At 44.8% G+C, this 17,237-nt stretch overlaps 1 protein-coding gene across 2 annotated transcripts in view; it reads right to left on the bottom strand.

Annotated features, from left to right (window-relative positions):
• Fuca2 (alpha-L-fucosidase 2) overlaps positions 1-16,597 on the bottom strand; it is a 34,902-nt gene extending 18,305 nt beyond the window's left edge. For both annotated transcript variants that reach the window (XM_057761718.1, XM_057761717.1), the window contains exons 1-7: positions 16,118-16,597; positions 14,204-14,391; positions 11,297-11,636; positions 10,014-10,224; positions 9,379-9,569; positions 1,643-1,751; positions 204-371 (exon numbers count right to left, since the gene is read on the bottom strand). In XM_057761718.1, coding sequence (XP_057617701.1) covers positions 231-371; positions 1,643-1,751; positions 9,379-9,569; positions 10,014-10,224; positions 11,297-11,636; positions 14,204-14,391; positions 16,118-16,326 — 1,389 coding nt within the window. In that variant the 5' untranslated portion in view covers positions 16,327-16,597 and the 3' untranslated portion in view covers positions 204-230. The remainder of the gene's footprint in view (positions 1-203; positions 372-1,642; positions 1,752-9,378; positions 9,570-10,013; positions 10,225-11,296; positions 11,637-14,203; positions 14,392-16,117) is intronic.
• Positions 16,598-17,237: the final 640 nt, after the last annotated feature.

Here is a 17,237-nt window from a genome sequence, read left to right as displayed (position 1 = left end):
CCCGGGATTTATAGGAGACATGAATTCAATAACAGAAAACTTTCCAGGAAAGCACAGAAATATTCAAATAGTAACACGAGCTATTTAGGAAGAGAGGGAAAGGAGGCTGCATTGCCTAATGACTTGCTTTTTCTTATCATTTCCACCCTGATTTCTTTAGTGCTCCTATTAAAAACCCTGCCATTTCCTGAGGTTAGAGGTACCTGTGGCGTACGTCTCCCAGCTGCAGGTTAAGTCACATTTGTTAGTGCAAGAGTCCATCCCCATCTACAGGGCATCTGATGAAAACTCAGGTGTGGTAGCTCCACTGTGATCCCATTTGGCTCTGAAGAAGCCCAGGTCAGCGGCTGCCCATGGCCCAGGAGTTCTACCTGTAATTGGAAACACGGACAATGTGCAAACGTTCCCAAAGATATCACTGCGACATTTCTAAGGGGTGACTGAACTTCTAAAGAAGTACTAGACCGAGGTCCATTTTTACCTTCAATATTCACGTGTCGTTTTACACCTTACTCCTGTTCCCATGTTACCCTCAGGAGGTAAACACACATGTACAGAGATTGGGAAAGGAGAATCGAGTGCCGGAGCAGGGGAAATGCTTGAAGAGAGGATGAGAGAGGAAATAATTGGGAGCAATTTGCCCAGTTCAGGCCTGCCCAGTTCTCACATACACTTTGAAATAAAGACTTCTTTCTCCTGGCCAGGCCCTACTGTCAGAGTTCTCAGCGACCTCCAATGGCCGGTAGCATATGAATTCAATCAAAGATACAGTCTTGGTCTTGTTCATGCAAAGTGAATTCACAGAAGCAGTTCTGTACATACTCAAGGGTTATCTGAACCCTTTACCACATGGAACAATACAAAATAAAAATGCTAAATTTTAATTGTATTAATTAATGCCATTCAAGGCGAAGATAAAAAGGGTAGCTGCTGCCATATCCAGGTCTGGAATGTGCTTCAACATTAGATTTAAAAACTATCTTTCTAGCCAGGTGGTGATGGCGCACGCCTTTAATCCCAAGCACTCGGGAAGCAGAGGCAGGTGAATCTCTGTGAGTTCAAGGCCAGCCTGGTCTACAAGAGCTAGTTCCAGGACAGGAACCAAAAAAAAAAAACTATCTTTCCAAAGGTCAAAACCTCCAGTCTTGGAAAGAAAATCTAGAGAGGCGACACAAGGAAAGTCATATGACTCCGTTCAAAGAGATTATCAGCTTCATGAGGGCCCCAAGATATATCACAGTGCACGCCATTGGGTCTGAGGACAGCCTTAAATGATAGAAGAACGCTAACCTCTTACTTTGATTCAGATGTGTTCTTGGTGTGGTGTCTGGGGGGAGCAGTCAAAGTTCTATGAAAAATCCATTCTCAATGCCTGGCGTGAACTTGAACACCACAGAGTAACTATGAAAAACAATGCCTATTTTACATCATTCGTCAGGGAGGTGTTGTGGTTTGTAAGTTCAGTTTTCTTAGATTTTCAAAAGATTGTGGCTAAACAGTTGCCATTGTTGCACTGTCTAAGCTAATTTTAAAGTAAAATAGGATAGAATTAGGTACAAGAGGATCACATGAAAGTTATATTCTCCTCTGCATGTTTTAGTCAGTAACTTAAAAGAATCGCGAAGATAAAATTCTTTCTTACCTCTGTTTCCCCCAGACTACCTACAGGTTGTCCAAGAAACAGCTTTCCTGAGATGGGCCACTTAAGAAAAATAGCATAGACTATTTTTTTCTCGGGTTTAGTTGTGTACCTGGTTAGAAAAAAACAAGCAAACAAACAGCATAGTTAATAAGTTATACCCCATGTTTCTCCTTATTTATGAACTACGTCTGGAATTGTTTTACAGATATTTGACAATGTCAGCACTAGTAATATAAAAAGACTTACTTTACCCCCATGGTATAAAACGTACCTCCCTTTTCCAAGCCTCCAATATTAAAGGAAGTTGACTTTTACTCTGTTTTATAACAGGGTCTTTTATTTATTTATTTACTTTTGGTTTTTCGAGCCAAGGTTACTCTGGGTAGCCCTGGCTGTCCTGGAATTTACTCTGTAGACCAGACTAGTTTTTGTGGGTTTTTTTGGTTTTTTTTTTTTTCAGACTAGTTTTGAATCTAGAGATCCACCTACCACTGCCTCCCAAGTGCTGGGATTAAAGGCAAGTTTCATCACTGCTCAGAGTACAGGGTCTTAATCTGTAGCTAAGACTAGCCTTGACTCTTGCCTCGCCTCTTCAGTGTTGGCATTACAGGCATGCTGCCACACTTGGCTAAATGGAAGTGCTGGGGAGGGGTTTCATGAGTTACTACTACTCCTATCCAAACTGCTCACATGGAAGTGAAAATGGAGTATAGAAAGAAGCTAACTGGAGCTGCATGACTTGACTCCCGCTGACTCAAAGTTGCAGGGATATGTAGTGTTCCCTCTCTTAGGGATGCTACAGAAAGCCAAACACTATTCTTGTTTTCATGTGGCTTAGGCTAGAATGGAAAAGGCAATCAATCCTATAAATAAGAAAGTGTAAGTTTTGAATCACACTATAAAAGAAAAGAAAACATAACAATTGTAATAAAGGGTGTCTTACTTAGGGTTTCTATTGCTGTGAAGAGACACCATGGCCACAGAAACTATTATAAAGGAAACTATTTTAGTTGGGGCTGGACCATAGGTTCGGATGTTTAGTTCTTTATCATCTTGGCTGCACATGGTGGAATAAAAGCAGACATGGTGCTGGAGAAGGAGCTGAGACAGCAGACAGCAGAACCAACTGTGATACTAGGCTTAGCTTGAGCATAGGAGACCTCAAAGCCCACTCCCACAGTAACACACTTCCTTCAACAAGACCACACCTTCTAATCATATACTTCCTATGGAGCCATTTTCTTTCAAACCACCACAAAGCAATTTTTTTTAAATATTGGGACATTGGATGGCTTCTTTACCAAGAAAACCACATTTAACTGGAGAGTCACATCATAAATGAGAACAGTAGAAACGATAAGAAGAATTCACTCTAGACAAAGATACAGTCATGGGTTCACCCAATTTCTCAACAAAGTATTTATAGAAATCTTTAAACAGTCCCCAGTGTTGTACGGCCAGAGATACAGCACTGAACACAGTTCCTGACTCCGTGTGCCAACAGTCCAGTAAAATAAACAAGAATGACCACATGAACGAACATGAAGTACTAACTAAACATGAGAACATAGGCATGGGAGCACATGGCTTTAATTCCTGTCTAGGTGAGGGTTTCTAATGCTGTGTCAAAACACCATGACCAAAAATTAACCTGGGGAGGAAAGGGTTTATTTGGCTTACACTTCCACATAGCTACTTATCACCAAAGAAAGTCAGGACAGGAACTCAAGCAGGGCAGGAACCTGGAAGCAGGAGCTGATGGAGAGGATGATGATGGCTATGGAGGGGAGCTGCTTACTGGCTTGCTCATCTTGCTTTTTTTGTAGAACCCAGAACCATGAGCCCAGGGATGGCACCACCCACCATGGACTGGGCCCTCCCCCATTGATCACTCTCCTATGTAAGGCATATGAGAAAATGCCTTACAGTGGGATCTCATGGAGGCATTTCCTCAGCTGAGGCTCCTTCCTCTCCAAGGACTCTAGCTTTTTTCAAGTTGACACCCAAAATCAGTCAGTACAATCCCCGCACTCGGGCAGATCTCTGTGAGTTCCAGGTTAGCCAGGACTACATGCAGAAAGATAAGGCCTACCGGTGTTAGAAAAGTAGGCCTCAGGTGCAGCACTGAGCAGAATAGGCAGGGACAATCCCTCTGAGTAGGCAGCCATGGAACCCAAAGAACACGAAGCTCCACGCAAGCATGTGGGAAAGCCTTCCAGGCTGAGAAACAAGCACAAAAGCTACAGAGTATGCTTGGCTTGCAGATACAGCAGCAAGAGTCCAGGAATGGGGGGTGGGATGGGGAGGTGGGGGGAGCCAGGGAGAGCAGACAGAGCAAGGGCTGGATTGCATAAGGCCAAGGAGACTTCTGTAAACCTTTACTTCTCCCTTGAGACTGGAAGCCTTGGAAGAATTTGGGTATGGAAATACTCTAAGCCAGGCATGACATCAGCCTGGGTTACATCATGAAATGCTGACTAAATAAATAAATCATAAATCCATGATTTTCTCTGATTGCTCTCTGGAGACTGCATTAAAAGGACCAGGGTGAAGGCCTGGGAGAGGGTTCAGCTAGGATAAGTGCTTGCCTCACAAGTGTGAGGACTTGAGTTTCAACTCCCAGATCCCACATCAAAATTGGAACGCAGCGGTACATCTCTAACGTCAATGGGGGCAAGATGAAGACCTGGAAACTCGTGGGTCAGCTGGCCAGGTCTCTGTGGTGAAGGTCCAGTCCCGAAGGAAAGAGAAGCTGGCTCAAGCAAAATGTGAGAAGAGTCTGAGGGCTGAGACCGAAGGTTGTCCTCTGTTGGAATCACATGGAATCATGCGTGCTGTACCCACATGCCCTGAACCCCACCCCCAACCAAAGGAGTAAGAACAGAAAACAAAGGATAGGGCAGAAAGAGGATCAGTCAAGAAGGCACTGAAATAATCCACAGGTGAGGCCGTGGAGAGCCACGTCAGAACCACCACAGAGAGGAGATGAGGCCAGAATCTACAAACACTTCAGAAGTAAAAACAAGAGATCTGATGATGAATTGGCCATTGTGGCTGTCAAATGAAAATGGCCCTCATCGGCTCACAGAGCACTCTTAGGAAGTGTGACCTAAATGGAGTAAGTATGGCCTCGTTGGAAGAACTGAGATAAAAGTCAGTACCAGGGACTGGGGTGTTGCTGTGATAGCCTGGTCCATGCTTCTGTTTGGAAGAATGCGGATTTTGAGAGTGGGTTAGAAAAGCAGTTGACCCTTGAAGTGAGGCTAAATGGGTCATACTAGTTAGGAGCATGAGAGACAGTGGTGCTCAGGGTGGTTTGAACTGTGGGACCAAGCTCAAGGTGTTTCTAAGGAGCATTTTAGTATGTGGCCTAGAGACTGTTCTTGTGATATTTTATGAAGAGTGTGGCTACTGACTGTCCTGTCCCCACACCCAAAATCTGCCTGAGGATAAACTTAAGAGTTAAGGATTAACAGTTTTGGCAGAAGAGATTTCAAAATAGCCTAGCATTGACTGTGTCATGAGGTTATTCGTGGCCACACTTATGAAGATCTTTACTGAAAAGGAGCAAGCTGAGCAAGGAAAAATACAAAAATGTACTGTTTGCGAAGAGGGGGCCCAGTAACTTAATGCAGCTAAATCCCGTGTTCAAGGAGATAGAAAAACTACAGAAAAGCCTGATGCTAGATGGGATGAAGGGAGTGGTGACCTAAGGACAAGACTCCCCCCGCCCCCAAAGCTAAGCTTCCAATTTGTAAAAAAGAATTAAAGAAAACTTAGGGCCCTATAGAGTGGTACAAGCCTTTAATCTCAGCTCTAGGGAGGCAGATGCAGGCAGACTTCAGAGTTCAAGGCCAGCATGGTCTATACAGCAGGTTCCAGGACAGCCAAGCTTAAAGAGTGAAAGAAATCCTCTCCAACATCTTGAGGGCTCCAAGGCAATCTAGACTTCTCCTTCACAGCTTCGCACAATGGCCTCTCTTTAGACCCCCATGCAGTGACGCCCCTGCCACATGCCTGGCCTCAGCAGCTTTCAGCAGTAGCAGAGGGAGAGTCCACAACCCCTTTCTTTTATCCTCGACTCCAAAGCTAGAACCACACGCCAAAGCTGCCAAGTTCTGCTGAGGCTAGAACACGGCCCCTTGTTCAAGTACATTTTCACCCGCTTTCTGTCTCCACATCTAAGGAAAGCAGCTGAGGACACGCATGTGGGCAGGGAGTCCCTGCACCGAGGCCCAGAGAGGCCACTGTGTGCAGTGGTGAAGGTGTGTCCTAGATCACCTTGGAGAGCACTTTGACATCAGGCAGGAGATGCAGAGTCTGCAGTTTGCCCTGGTCGTTTTTCATCTTGTTTCGGTCCAGTATTTTCTCACTTGCGTTTGAACAGTAATGTATATCCTATGCTATTATTTGTTAGAAGTAGTCAAAGCTTTTTGACAATGAATTTATAAAGAGACTTTGAATTACAGTTAAGAGATGGCCATGAGTCTCAGAAGAGACTTTGGACTTTCAAGCAGAGTTGAAACTGGGACAGAGTACGGATGGGGACTTTTGAAGTTGGACTGAATGTAGCTTTGCATTATGATATGTGTGGCTACAAGCCTATGAGGGTCAGAGAATGGAATGTGGTGGACTGAATGAAAATAGTCCCTATAGGACCATAGAGAGTGGCACTATTCAAGAGGTGTGGCTTACTTGGAGGAAACGTGTCACTGGTGGTTGGCTTTGAGGTGTCAAATGTTTAAGCCAGGCCCAGTGTCTTTCTCTTCCTGCTAACCTGTATGTAAAACTCTCAGCTATGTCTTCAGCATCATGTTTGCCTGCACACCATTGTATCCCACCATGATAATAATGGACTAAACTTCTGAACCTGTAGGCCAGCCCCAGTTAAATGTTTTCCTTTAGAAGAGTTGCCGTGGTCATGGAGTCTCTTCACGACCGTAGAAACCCTAAGACAGCTGTGGCTATCGAAGAAAGGTGGAGAACTGCCGGGCAATGGTGGCGCACGCCTTTAATCCCAGCACTCGGGAGGCAGAGGCAGGCGGATCTCTGTGAGTTCGAGACCAGCCTGGTCTACAGAGCTAGTTCCAGGGCAGGTTCCAAAGCCACAGAGAAACCCTGTCTCAAAAAACCAAAAAAAAAAAAAAAAAAAGAAAGGTGGAGAACTATCACCAAATGTCAGTTGGGGAATTAAGATAGAGAAATTTGGAAGCCCAAGGACACTTCAAAGATTTAGTGATTGGGAAGGTCATGTACAGGAGACTAACAAGGAACAGCCAACGAGTCTGAATCTCTGAGGCAAATCTTGCCGGTAATTTCAAAAATGGAGCACCAGCCACTGGGCCCCCGCAAGGGAGAGAGAGCACTGTAGTCTTGACAAAAGCGATCTGAGGAAGAGCGGGATGGAAGTCCGAAGCGAGGAACGGAGCTCCAGCTAGAAACAACCACTAAAAACTGTTCTGTAAGCTATTTTATTATGAATGAAAGGAGAGAACTGGAGATGAAGGCGAACTTTTAAAGATAAAATAAATAACATGTCTGTTTGTGGGCAGGAAAGGAACTAAGGGGGGGGGGCTGGAAATGAGGCGTGGAAATACAAACCATGCTACAGCCTTGCCTGGAGGATCTGGGATATGAGGGAGAAAACCAGGGCTGGGCTTAAAGCCATATGTGAGCTAATTTGACATTGTACGTATGTGACCCACCGTCCAGGGGCAGCCTCAGAAGGTACAGCTGGAGGGAGCCAGAGGCAGGCTTCTGTCATAGGAGTATAAGAGAGAGAAGGAGGGCTCAGGAGTTAGGATACAGATGATGAATTACCTGAGTGGCAGGCCACACTATACCGCGTAAACAATTCTCCATTCTCTCCTACCCTAGCTCCTGTCTCCATGATTCTGATTACTCTAAGTAGCTCATTAATAATATTTGCCTCTTTGTGACTTGGTCTTTTCACGTGACACAAACTCCTGAAAATTCATCTGTGTTTCAGCATTTCTTTCCTTTCCAATAATATACAAATACCTCAGCGTGTATGCACACTTAGCTTGACCACGAGTGGACCCCATTGCTCTTACGTGTCAGTTTCTGGAAAAATAGTTCTTCTGGTATCATTCTTTTGCATATCTACTCAGAAATGGAATTACAGGGTAGTGGAGTAATCCTATCTCTAACGTTTTGAGGGGCTGACATATTGTCCACTTACTAGCTGTGGTTTTGTGTTCTCACAACACTGTAGAGTACAGGAATTCCAGTCTCTTCAAGACCATCAGCTGTACCTTAAAAAATAGTAGCCCTGAGGTACAGGCCCAAACAGGCACAGAAGGGCTTCCAAGAACCAGCAGTGGGGACATCCTCCCCACCCCCCTTACTCAGCAGAAAGTGACGGGGGATATGGGCTCTCACGGCTCTGCCTTGCCATCAAAGGACTTCAGTATCCCAGGTTGGGCCACCCTTTTCACTCGTACTAAAAGCACTAACAGACCTCCAGCCTCCAACCTGCCACAGTATAAGCCCAACAAGCAACAGATTATCTTTGTTCCTGGAGAAGCTAAGCAAGCCCGCAGGCTGTTCTGGTCCCACCTTTCCCGCTCCCGCCCCAAGCCAACATGTCACCTGTAGAGACTTTTATAAAAAGAGTTGGGATTTCGGACTGGACTATTTCAGTTGGTTTCAGGCAATTCCCAAAGGTGGTGAGGCTTGCCATGCCCTCCCTCTTTGGAAAAGCCAGCAACAGTGCAGGGTGCTGCCCCGGGCTGTTGGTTATGCACAGGGGACTTCAAGAAGGGGGAGGGTGAAACAGAGCCTTCCCTGGTGAGTTGTCATGGGGTTGGTGTGGTGACTCTTGATTGGAATTATTATTTTTTTATTATTTTTTACAATTTAAATAGAAGCATCAAAAAATAGAAGTGTCTAACTGGAAAAAAATAAAACAAAAACATAATAGCTATTCTAAGTCTGTTGGTGGTGGTGCATGCCTTTCATCACAGCACATGAGAGGCAGAAGCAGAGAGTTTGAGGACAGCCTGGTCTACAGAGCGAGTTCCAGGACTGCCGGGGTTACAGAGAGAAACAAGCCCTGTCTCAAAAAACAAAACAAAACAAAAAAACAAACAAAAGAATAGCTTTTCTAAAGAATGTGAGATGATTTCTGGTTGTAGTTTCATTTACATTTTACCAGACGGACTTAATGCGATGTTAAGTATCATTTCTGATGCTCAAATCCACCAGCGTACAAATCTGACCACCACAGCTTAGTGTCTCTGCAGGGGCAGTTGCTACTTCTTATTCTACCATTTCCTCAGAATCCTGCTTTGGCTAACTTTGATTTACTGTTGGCTTTGCCCTTGGATATACCTTGCTTGCTAATTTCATGTGATTTAATATCTGAAAACTAGAGACTTACTAGTGATTAAACATTAGTCTGTTATACATCAACCACTCGGCATTCTTTTCTTATCTAAACATCTTCCAATTTTGTGAGCGTCAATTTGGCTAAACATTGCCCACCATTAGGGGATATCTAGGTGTGATTTAAGCAGGATTTAATAAACATTATGTTCAATGACACTCTAATTCTTATCCCTTCTCTTTGTATTTGAGTCATGGTGGAACATGTGTGATATAGGTAGCAGCCACTCAGTCTCTCTTTTCATCCCAGTGTCTCTCTGTGTGTGTATAGCTCAGATATTAAGCGCTTTCCTCTATCCAAACAGCACCTGTCAATCAGGAAAACTTACCACACATCTGGAGTGGCAGTGTCATTCTGAGCTCTCCAAGGGTGTGTTTCATAAATAGCCTCCCCGTTGACTTTGAGCCACTCTCCCATCTGCCGTAATCGCTCCTCAAAAATTACAGGGATGATACCATCTAGTGTGGGGCCGATATTCATCAAAAGATTTCCTCCACATGAGACTGTTTGCACAAGTTGCTAAAAGAAAAACAAATGAAGAACAAATACAGTTTGAGATAGAAAAAATAACTCATCTCCCGTGTCTATCCATATGTGTATGCATATATATTTATGTATATATATACACACACATACATATATATTAAATCACTTCATAGAAACAAAAACAGAGAATAATGCCCTGAGTCTTCCCAATCATAAGAAAAAAAATCCTTGTCACATCTCATCATTAAGAACATTCCAGAGGCCGGGCGGTGGTGGCGCATGCCTTTAATCCCAGCACTCGGGAGGCAGAGGCAGGCGGATCTCTGTGAGTTCGAGACCAGCCTGGTCTACAGAGCTAGTTCCAGGACAGGCTCCAAAGCCACAGAGAAATCCTGTCTCGAAAAAACAAAAAAACAAAACAAAACAAAAAAAAAGAACATTCCAGAGTCATAGCCCCCACAACATATTTTACTGTACCTTCACCAATTCTTCAATTGTAAGATAATCACCAATTCCAGCTTCCCGCCTGTAGCCCCAGGAGAACTGATCTATTGTCATGCAGTTCTCCCATTTATGTGGCAAAAGATGTCCAGGATTATAACGGTCGCTGCAAGTATAGTAGCCCCCATGCTGGCAGATGGAACCAGCTCCCCAGCGGTCATTGGTGACTACCGTGTTCCGAACTGGGCTGAAATGAAAAGTAGAGTTTCTCTTCAAGAAAAAAAAAATCTTGAAACAAAAGGAAATGTTACACCACATAGATCGTCTCCACATCCACTCCCAGCAAATGACCATGAGAAGTCAAAGAAAGCCTCTGTGTCAGAGGCCGACCACAGCTGTGGTGACTGGAGCCCTGACTCTCACAGTCCAGCTTCCAGGCCTAAAGCAAATTCCTCTGAAGAATGAATTCCTTCACTGTTGTTACAGTGCAGGTAACAGGCATACAATCCAGAGTCCAGTGAGGAGGATGCGCGGGAGAGCACAGTACAGACACTGTATAGAGCGCTGTATAGAGCGTTGTATAGACACTGTATAGAGCACTGTATAGACACTGTATAGAGTGCTGTATAGACACTGTATAGAGCACTGTACAGACACTGTATAGAGCGCTGTATAGACACCGTATAGAGCGCTGTATAGACACCGTATAGAGCGCTGTATAGACATTGTATAGAGCACTGTATAGACACCGTGTAGAGTGCTGTATAGACATTGTATAGAGCGCTGTATAGACACTGTATAGAGCGCTGTATAGCACCCGAGGTTCCCATTCTCTTGCTGTGAATGGTAGACTAAGCTGAATCTATACTCCAGACCAGGTTTTTCCCCCAAGACTAAACAGCCTTATACGTCCTAGCCTTTCTCTTACACTCTGTGTCTACTACTGGAAAATCTCTGAAAAACTGAGTGTTGACATCATGTGAAATATAATCCCCAAATTTCTTTCGTGTGGTGGATCAAGTAGAAAGAACAGGCAGGGCTCCACTCAAGGGGGAGTTTGACTCCCAAACAGAAGGGGATGGTCCCAATCATTCCTCAATGATGATTTTTTAAAAAACTGATTACAAAACCAGTTTGGTTGTGTTTGACTCCTGACTTTCTTTACTTCTGATTGCTAAAACTGACCAAGCTAATAAACATTGTTTATAATGATTTCTTCCACCCACACCTCAAATGTGCACAAAACCACAGAAAGGTAAATGCTTATATATCCTTTAGGGGTGTCTGAGGCAAGTCCAAGTGCATAAAAGTGTACAGACCTTTCATTGTACAGCCAGGCTAAGAAGCCAGTACTATTCCAGTAGTGATCTGGTGCGCCCCCATCTCCATCCGCCCACAGAACGTCGGGCTGGTACTTATTCACCAACTCATAGAGCTCAGGTAATGTCTTAGAAGTGGGAAAGTGCCGCTTCTCGAACACACTGGCCTCATCCTCCAGGAAGAGCGGGTGGAACCATTCAAACAGGGAGTAGTACAGTCCAAAGCGCAAGGCAGTGTTGTTTCTGACAGCCACCTCAAGTTCCTTGACGATGTCCCTCTTCGGCCCCTCATCAACGGCATTCCAGTTCCAGGAATACTTTGAACCCCACAAGGTAAAGCCTGGAAAATGACAGCAGGAAATCCCTGGAAGCATTATCACCTTAACCTTAATAAATTTCATCCCATGAAACAATTCAAATGGAACACACAATTCACGGCTTCTCCAAATAACCATCCCTTGGCAGACTTTGCAGTCTGTCTGGTACTCATCTAAACAAACAGAGGAGAACATAAATAATGTGGGATTGGTGTTTTCAAAGCAATTTTCAGGGTGCATTGTAAAAGCTCTACACTCTGTCTCCAGTTACAGAATCTGAGGTTCTTGGGGAACAGCATGGTGTCTGTAGTGGTTTCAGCTACACACTCCTGCCAACTGTTAGCACAACATCTAATGCAATATATATAATCAATAGTAGTGGATGGTCTCTAATAGAGACACACATTATCACAGAACAATCATTTTCACTATTTGGAATGAAGACCCAAGATGTATCTTCTGTGGGATTTGCGCGTATCTTCTGAATCGATGGGTAAGCTCTGTTGCTTGGATGGATGTCATTACAGCATGAATCTCAGAATACTATGGAGGACAGGAAGCAAACCTCTGGTGTTTGATAATTAATTTAAATGGATAGTGGGAAGATATGCTACTTCTAGTAGTTCTGCACTTCTTACCTCCCTCAGCTTACTCTAAAGCCATGAACGAGGTTAAAGTGCCCCCAACACAACTAAAAGGGTATGAAAAATAACACACAATGTTACAGTCTGAAATAATTCACATTTCAACAGGAATTGTCATCTAGATTGATCACCATTCTATATAAATATTAGAAGAGATATCTAAACTGGGATGCTGAAGAAGTGGTATAAAATCCTCAGAAATTTTAGCTCATGCCTTAAGAACTTTGTTTCTGTCTCACTCAAGACTTAAAGCATCTTGAAGGACGGACTTCCTTTTCAAGACGCCTTTGCCCTTCACTTCACTATTCTGTCAGGAAAGCCTGAGAAAGGACTGTAAATTCAGTCCCCGAACTATTTGCACTTTCTCTAAGGATGTCTGTGGGAAGCTTGAAGTCAATGTTTAAGGTCTGCCTAAACAATGTCAGCATGGGTCCTTGAACCCGAACACATACTGTCTGCATCCTGTTCTCATAGTCTAAAGCAGTGGCCCTCAAGCTGTGAGTCACGGCCCCTTTGGGGAGTAGAACGAGCCTTTTATGGAAGTTGCCTAAGACCATTAAAAAAAAAAAACAGATATTTTCATTACGATTCACGACAGTAGCAAAATTACAGTTATGAAAATAATTTTATGGCTGGGGTCGCCACAGCATGAGGAACTGTGTTAAAGGGTCACAGCATAGGGAAGGTTGAGAACCACTGGACTATAGGTATTTGGGCTTTTTTTTTTTCTTTTGGTTTTTCGAGACAGTTTTTTTCTCTTGTAGACCAGGCTGGCCTCGAACTCACAAAGATCCGCCTGCCTCTGCCTCCCGAGTGCTGGGATTAAAGGCGTGCACCACCACTGCCCGGCGGTATTTGGTCTTTCTTTTCAATTAACTCACTTTGTGTCAGAAAGTTTGGAAAATCCCCTAAACAGCGAGAAAATGACACATTCCCATCGGGAGAAACATCTAGAGAAAGAAATTGCCCAGGTACCAGACTGTGGCCGAAGGGGAAAATATTGAAGATAAATAACCGCAGACTTTGGGTTCATCACATCTGTCTCCTTCCCACCCCTGCAGAACATAATAAGGCTGCTTTTCAAGATAAAGAAGATCGTGCAAAATAAGCTACCTTGTGCATTAACAGGGGTGTGGGACATTAGCCAGTACTTCCCTGGTCTTAAGGACACTGAGTGGTTATAGCAGAATTGATTCACAACTCCTGTGTTACCTTTTATTCTTTTGGTATTTCTGGGCACTATTATAAACCTAACTCTTTCCCCTCGAGGTTTCTCTATCTTTTTTTCACTACCAGCAAACCCACCATTTGCGTATCTAAATGTGGGCCCAAAGTACAGCCAATTGTGTGTGAAGTCAAGACTAAGGCAGCATAAGCCCCAGGACAGTTTTACAGAATGCACTAAAGAAGAGAAAAAGAACCCAGCGGTGGTGGTGCACGCCTTTAATCCCAGGATTTGGGAGACAGAAGCAGGCGATCTCTGAGTTCAAGGCCAGCCTGGTCTACAGGAGTTCCAGGACAGCTAGGGCTACACAGAGAAACCCTGTCTCAAAACAAAACAAAGCAAAACAAAAGAACGGAGCGTGTGACTTTAGTTGTAAACTTGACTGGCTATACTCATTCTCTTCAAAGAGCTTTAAATAAATCTGATTATTTATTTAAATGGTTAAATGGGCACATAAAAACCTGTGCTCATCTTCCCTCCATTCTATGGTACTAGCTGTCTGCATTCATGATGCTTTCCAACTGAAGTGGGATAGGTAATCCTTAAACTGTAAGCAGCACTCAACATGTATCTACCTGTGATTATTCTGAGAAACCTGGTTTCATAGGATTTCTTTACTTTAATGTCTCCGCAAAAAAAAAAAAAAAAAAAAAAAGAAAGAAAAGAAAAGCCCTTACATTCCCGAACCATGGTCAGTAGATGTTGTATGTGCTCTGCTTACCTTCGTGATGTTTGGAAGTTAAGACCACATATTTGGCACCAGAGGCCTGGAGAATATCTGCCCAGTGGTTGGCGTTGAAATACTTGGCTGTGAACTGTACTCCAAAATCTTCATATCTGAAACCAGGTGGGTAATTATTGTTCATAAAATCCACAAACTTGGGTCTCTTTTCCTTTTGCCAATACCACCTGTGAGAGGGAAAGAAAGAGCACACAGATAAATGCTTGAAGTATTTGCCTGGGCTCAGCCCGTGGTGGTGGCGTCTCCCCCACCCCTCAACATACAGATTATTGTCAGGTTCTCTGTCATCTCTTTACCAGTGTGACTTTGCATTGAGGGCAGCTTATGCAAACCAATGCTCTCGCCTCGTTCCCCATCTTGTCCCTCATGAAGTCCTCTGGTTATCGAGCCACTGATTCTCCTAATTCTTCACTGAAGTCATATGACATAACATTTCCCCTCACACTCAAAGCTCACTGTGGAAGATAAGCAGCTAGGATTTCAAGGCAAGATAACAGGCCTAAAACATAATATGCATCTACCATATTCATTAACAGAAAACATTTTGGGGAGACGCAAGCCCACAATCAGCACTGCCTCCTCAAAGTGGGACAGCAGCTTTGTGTGGCTGAGACTACATCAAAGGACTTCGCAGACTGCAGCAGCATGTCCTGTGCCTGACCCAAAGGCATACACAAACTTCATGAGCATCCATCACAGCGACCCATGCTGGCTAGTGGATCAGACAGATTCTAGGACTTCCTTCTTTGTTGTTGTTGTTTTTATTTTATGAGGCAAGGTTTCTCTGTGTAATCCTGACTGTCCTGGAATTAGTTCTGTAGACCAGGCTGGCCTCAAACACAGAGATCTGCCTATTTCTGCCTCCCAAGTACTGGGATTAAAGTTGTGAGCCACTTAGCGATTCTGAGAATTTTTTTCTTTATTCTTTTTTCTTTTTGGTTTTTTGAGACAGGGTTTCTCTAACAGCCCTAGTTGTCCAGGAACTAGCTTTTGTAGACCAGGCTGGCCTTGAACTCACAGAGATCTGCCTGCCTCTGCCTCCCGAGTGCTGGGATTAAAGGCATGTGCCACCACCGCTAGTCTGGTTCTGGAAATTTCTTTTTTGGGGGGAAGGGGGTGTTTGTTTTGTTTTCTGAGACAGGATTTCTCTGTGGCTTTGGAGCCTATCCTGGAACTAGCTCTTGTAGACCAGACTGGTCTCAAACTCACAGAGATCCACCTGCCTCTGCCTCCTGAGTGCTGGGATTAAAGGCGTGTGCCACCACCACCCGGCGTTTCTGGAAATTTCCAGTGAAGAGAGAAACTGGTTAAAAGAGTTAAGGAGTTTATGCCCTTCTACCATCATGTGACTTTGAAGATAAGGTGACGTAATTCACCTCTATTATTACCCCTTTATTTGCTTTGTGGTTTGGTTGCTTTAGCATACAAAGATCTTAATTTCATACCTGATCCATGAAGCACTTATTTTAAAAGATTGTATCTTATTTTTAATTACACGGTCATGAGTCTCCCAGTGCAGGTGCTAAGCACCAAACTCTGGTCCTCCACAAGAGCAGTATGTGACTTTAACCACTGAGCAATCTCTCCAGCCCCTTTGAAGCATGTTTTTTTTTTTTTAAATCCTGAGACTGGCACTACTCTATGCACACAGGCACAGCCAGGCCCACCTACAGTGTGCCTAGGAACTCAGGGGAAGCAAATATATTCCATGTCGATACAGGCGAGACACCCAGTCAAGAAACTATCTATTCAACATCTGGAATTGCAAACCGACCCACGACCAAAACAGTGACAATCAGGCAGCACTCAACTCCAGGTGGACTGGCTTCTGACTGCCATTGCCTAGGTGGACACAAAGCACAGGGTCTGTGTTGGGCAGGGGTATGCACTTACCAGAACCATTCACTACCGAAGCTGGGCACAGAGAACACGCCCCAGTGGATGAAGATGCCAAACTTGGCCTGGTCGAACCAGGAGGGCAGAGGGCGGCTGTCCAGAGACTCCCATGTGGGGTCGTAGCGCGGGGGACTCGTGGCCCTGCTTTGTGACAGGAGCGGTAGCGGCTGCAGGAGCAGCAGCAGGAGTGCCAGGCGCATGCGCATCAGTATGGGGGACCTCTGGGACCCGCGTGTCACCAGGACAGCCCCTGACTTTCTTTGCCACTTTTGGAGGCTGGCGTAGCACTCCCTGGTCTTCCGTCTTCTGCCAAATGTGCTCCGCCCCTGTCACCTGACTACGATCAGAATGGTCAGATGACTGACTGTTGTGGGCCCCGGGGAGTTGGGCGTGGCTGGGTCCGGTGAATTCTGATTGCCTAAGGACCCCCGAGAAGGTTGCCTCACTCAGGTGCACAACCAAGGAAGTCCGTTACTAGCCAGCCACGGCATTTTACCGGCCCTGGTTCTGTTTCCCAGCCAGATCTGATCTGCTTAGCCAAGACTCCGGGTGTGTCTGCCGTGAGACAAAAAAACCCGAGGGTGATCTTTGATCCGTGCCTCTGACCTCCCTCCCTCGGGAGGGAGGGGAAAGAATCTTAAGGAAACCTCTCAAGAGGTCAGCGCGACCGCCCGGTCCCGAAGGCTGCAGAACTGTCAGAGCTGTGTGCCCCACTGTGGGCTTCGAGTCTGAAACAGGAACCCCTCTTGACTCAGAACTTTTGAAACAACCCCTAGGGCTCTCAGTCTCTGAATCTGCCTCTGCCTGGCTTGAATTTGCAGATAAAATCCCAAGTTTTGGGTTCAGTCAGTCTGGACTGGAGTCCAGGAACTGGCATTTCTACTCGGGCTCTTGATAGTTCTGATTTTGCTGGTTGGTGGAACAAACTTTTCTGAGAAACTGCGTTAGGAAACAAGGCCACCTGAGTAGAAAGAATCTTTTTTTTTATTCTTTTTTACTTAAAATTTCCAACTGCTCCCCGTTTCCCATTTCCCTCCCCCTCCTCCCACATATTGCCCCCTCCCCCCGCTCCCCTCTTTTAAGAAATTTACATACAAGGAGGAGCCAGGGACCTACT

Source organism: Chionomys nivalis, chromosome 2, assembly GCF_950005125.1.
Source record: "Chionomys nivalis chromosome 2, mChiNiv1.1, whole genome shotgun sequence".
Taxonomy (NCBI): domain Eukaryota; kingdom Metazoa; phylum Chordata; class Mammalia; order Rodentia; family Cricetidae; genus Chionomys; species Chionomys nivalis.
Note: the sequence above shows the minus strand (reverse complement) of the source record. Positions and strands in the feature narration are given on the sequence as shown.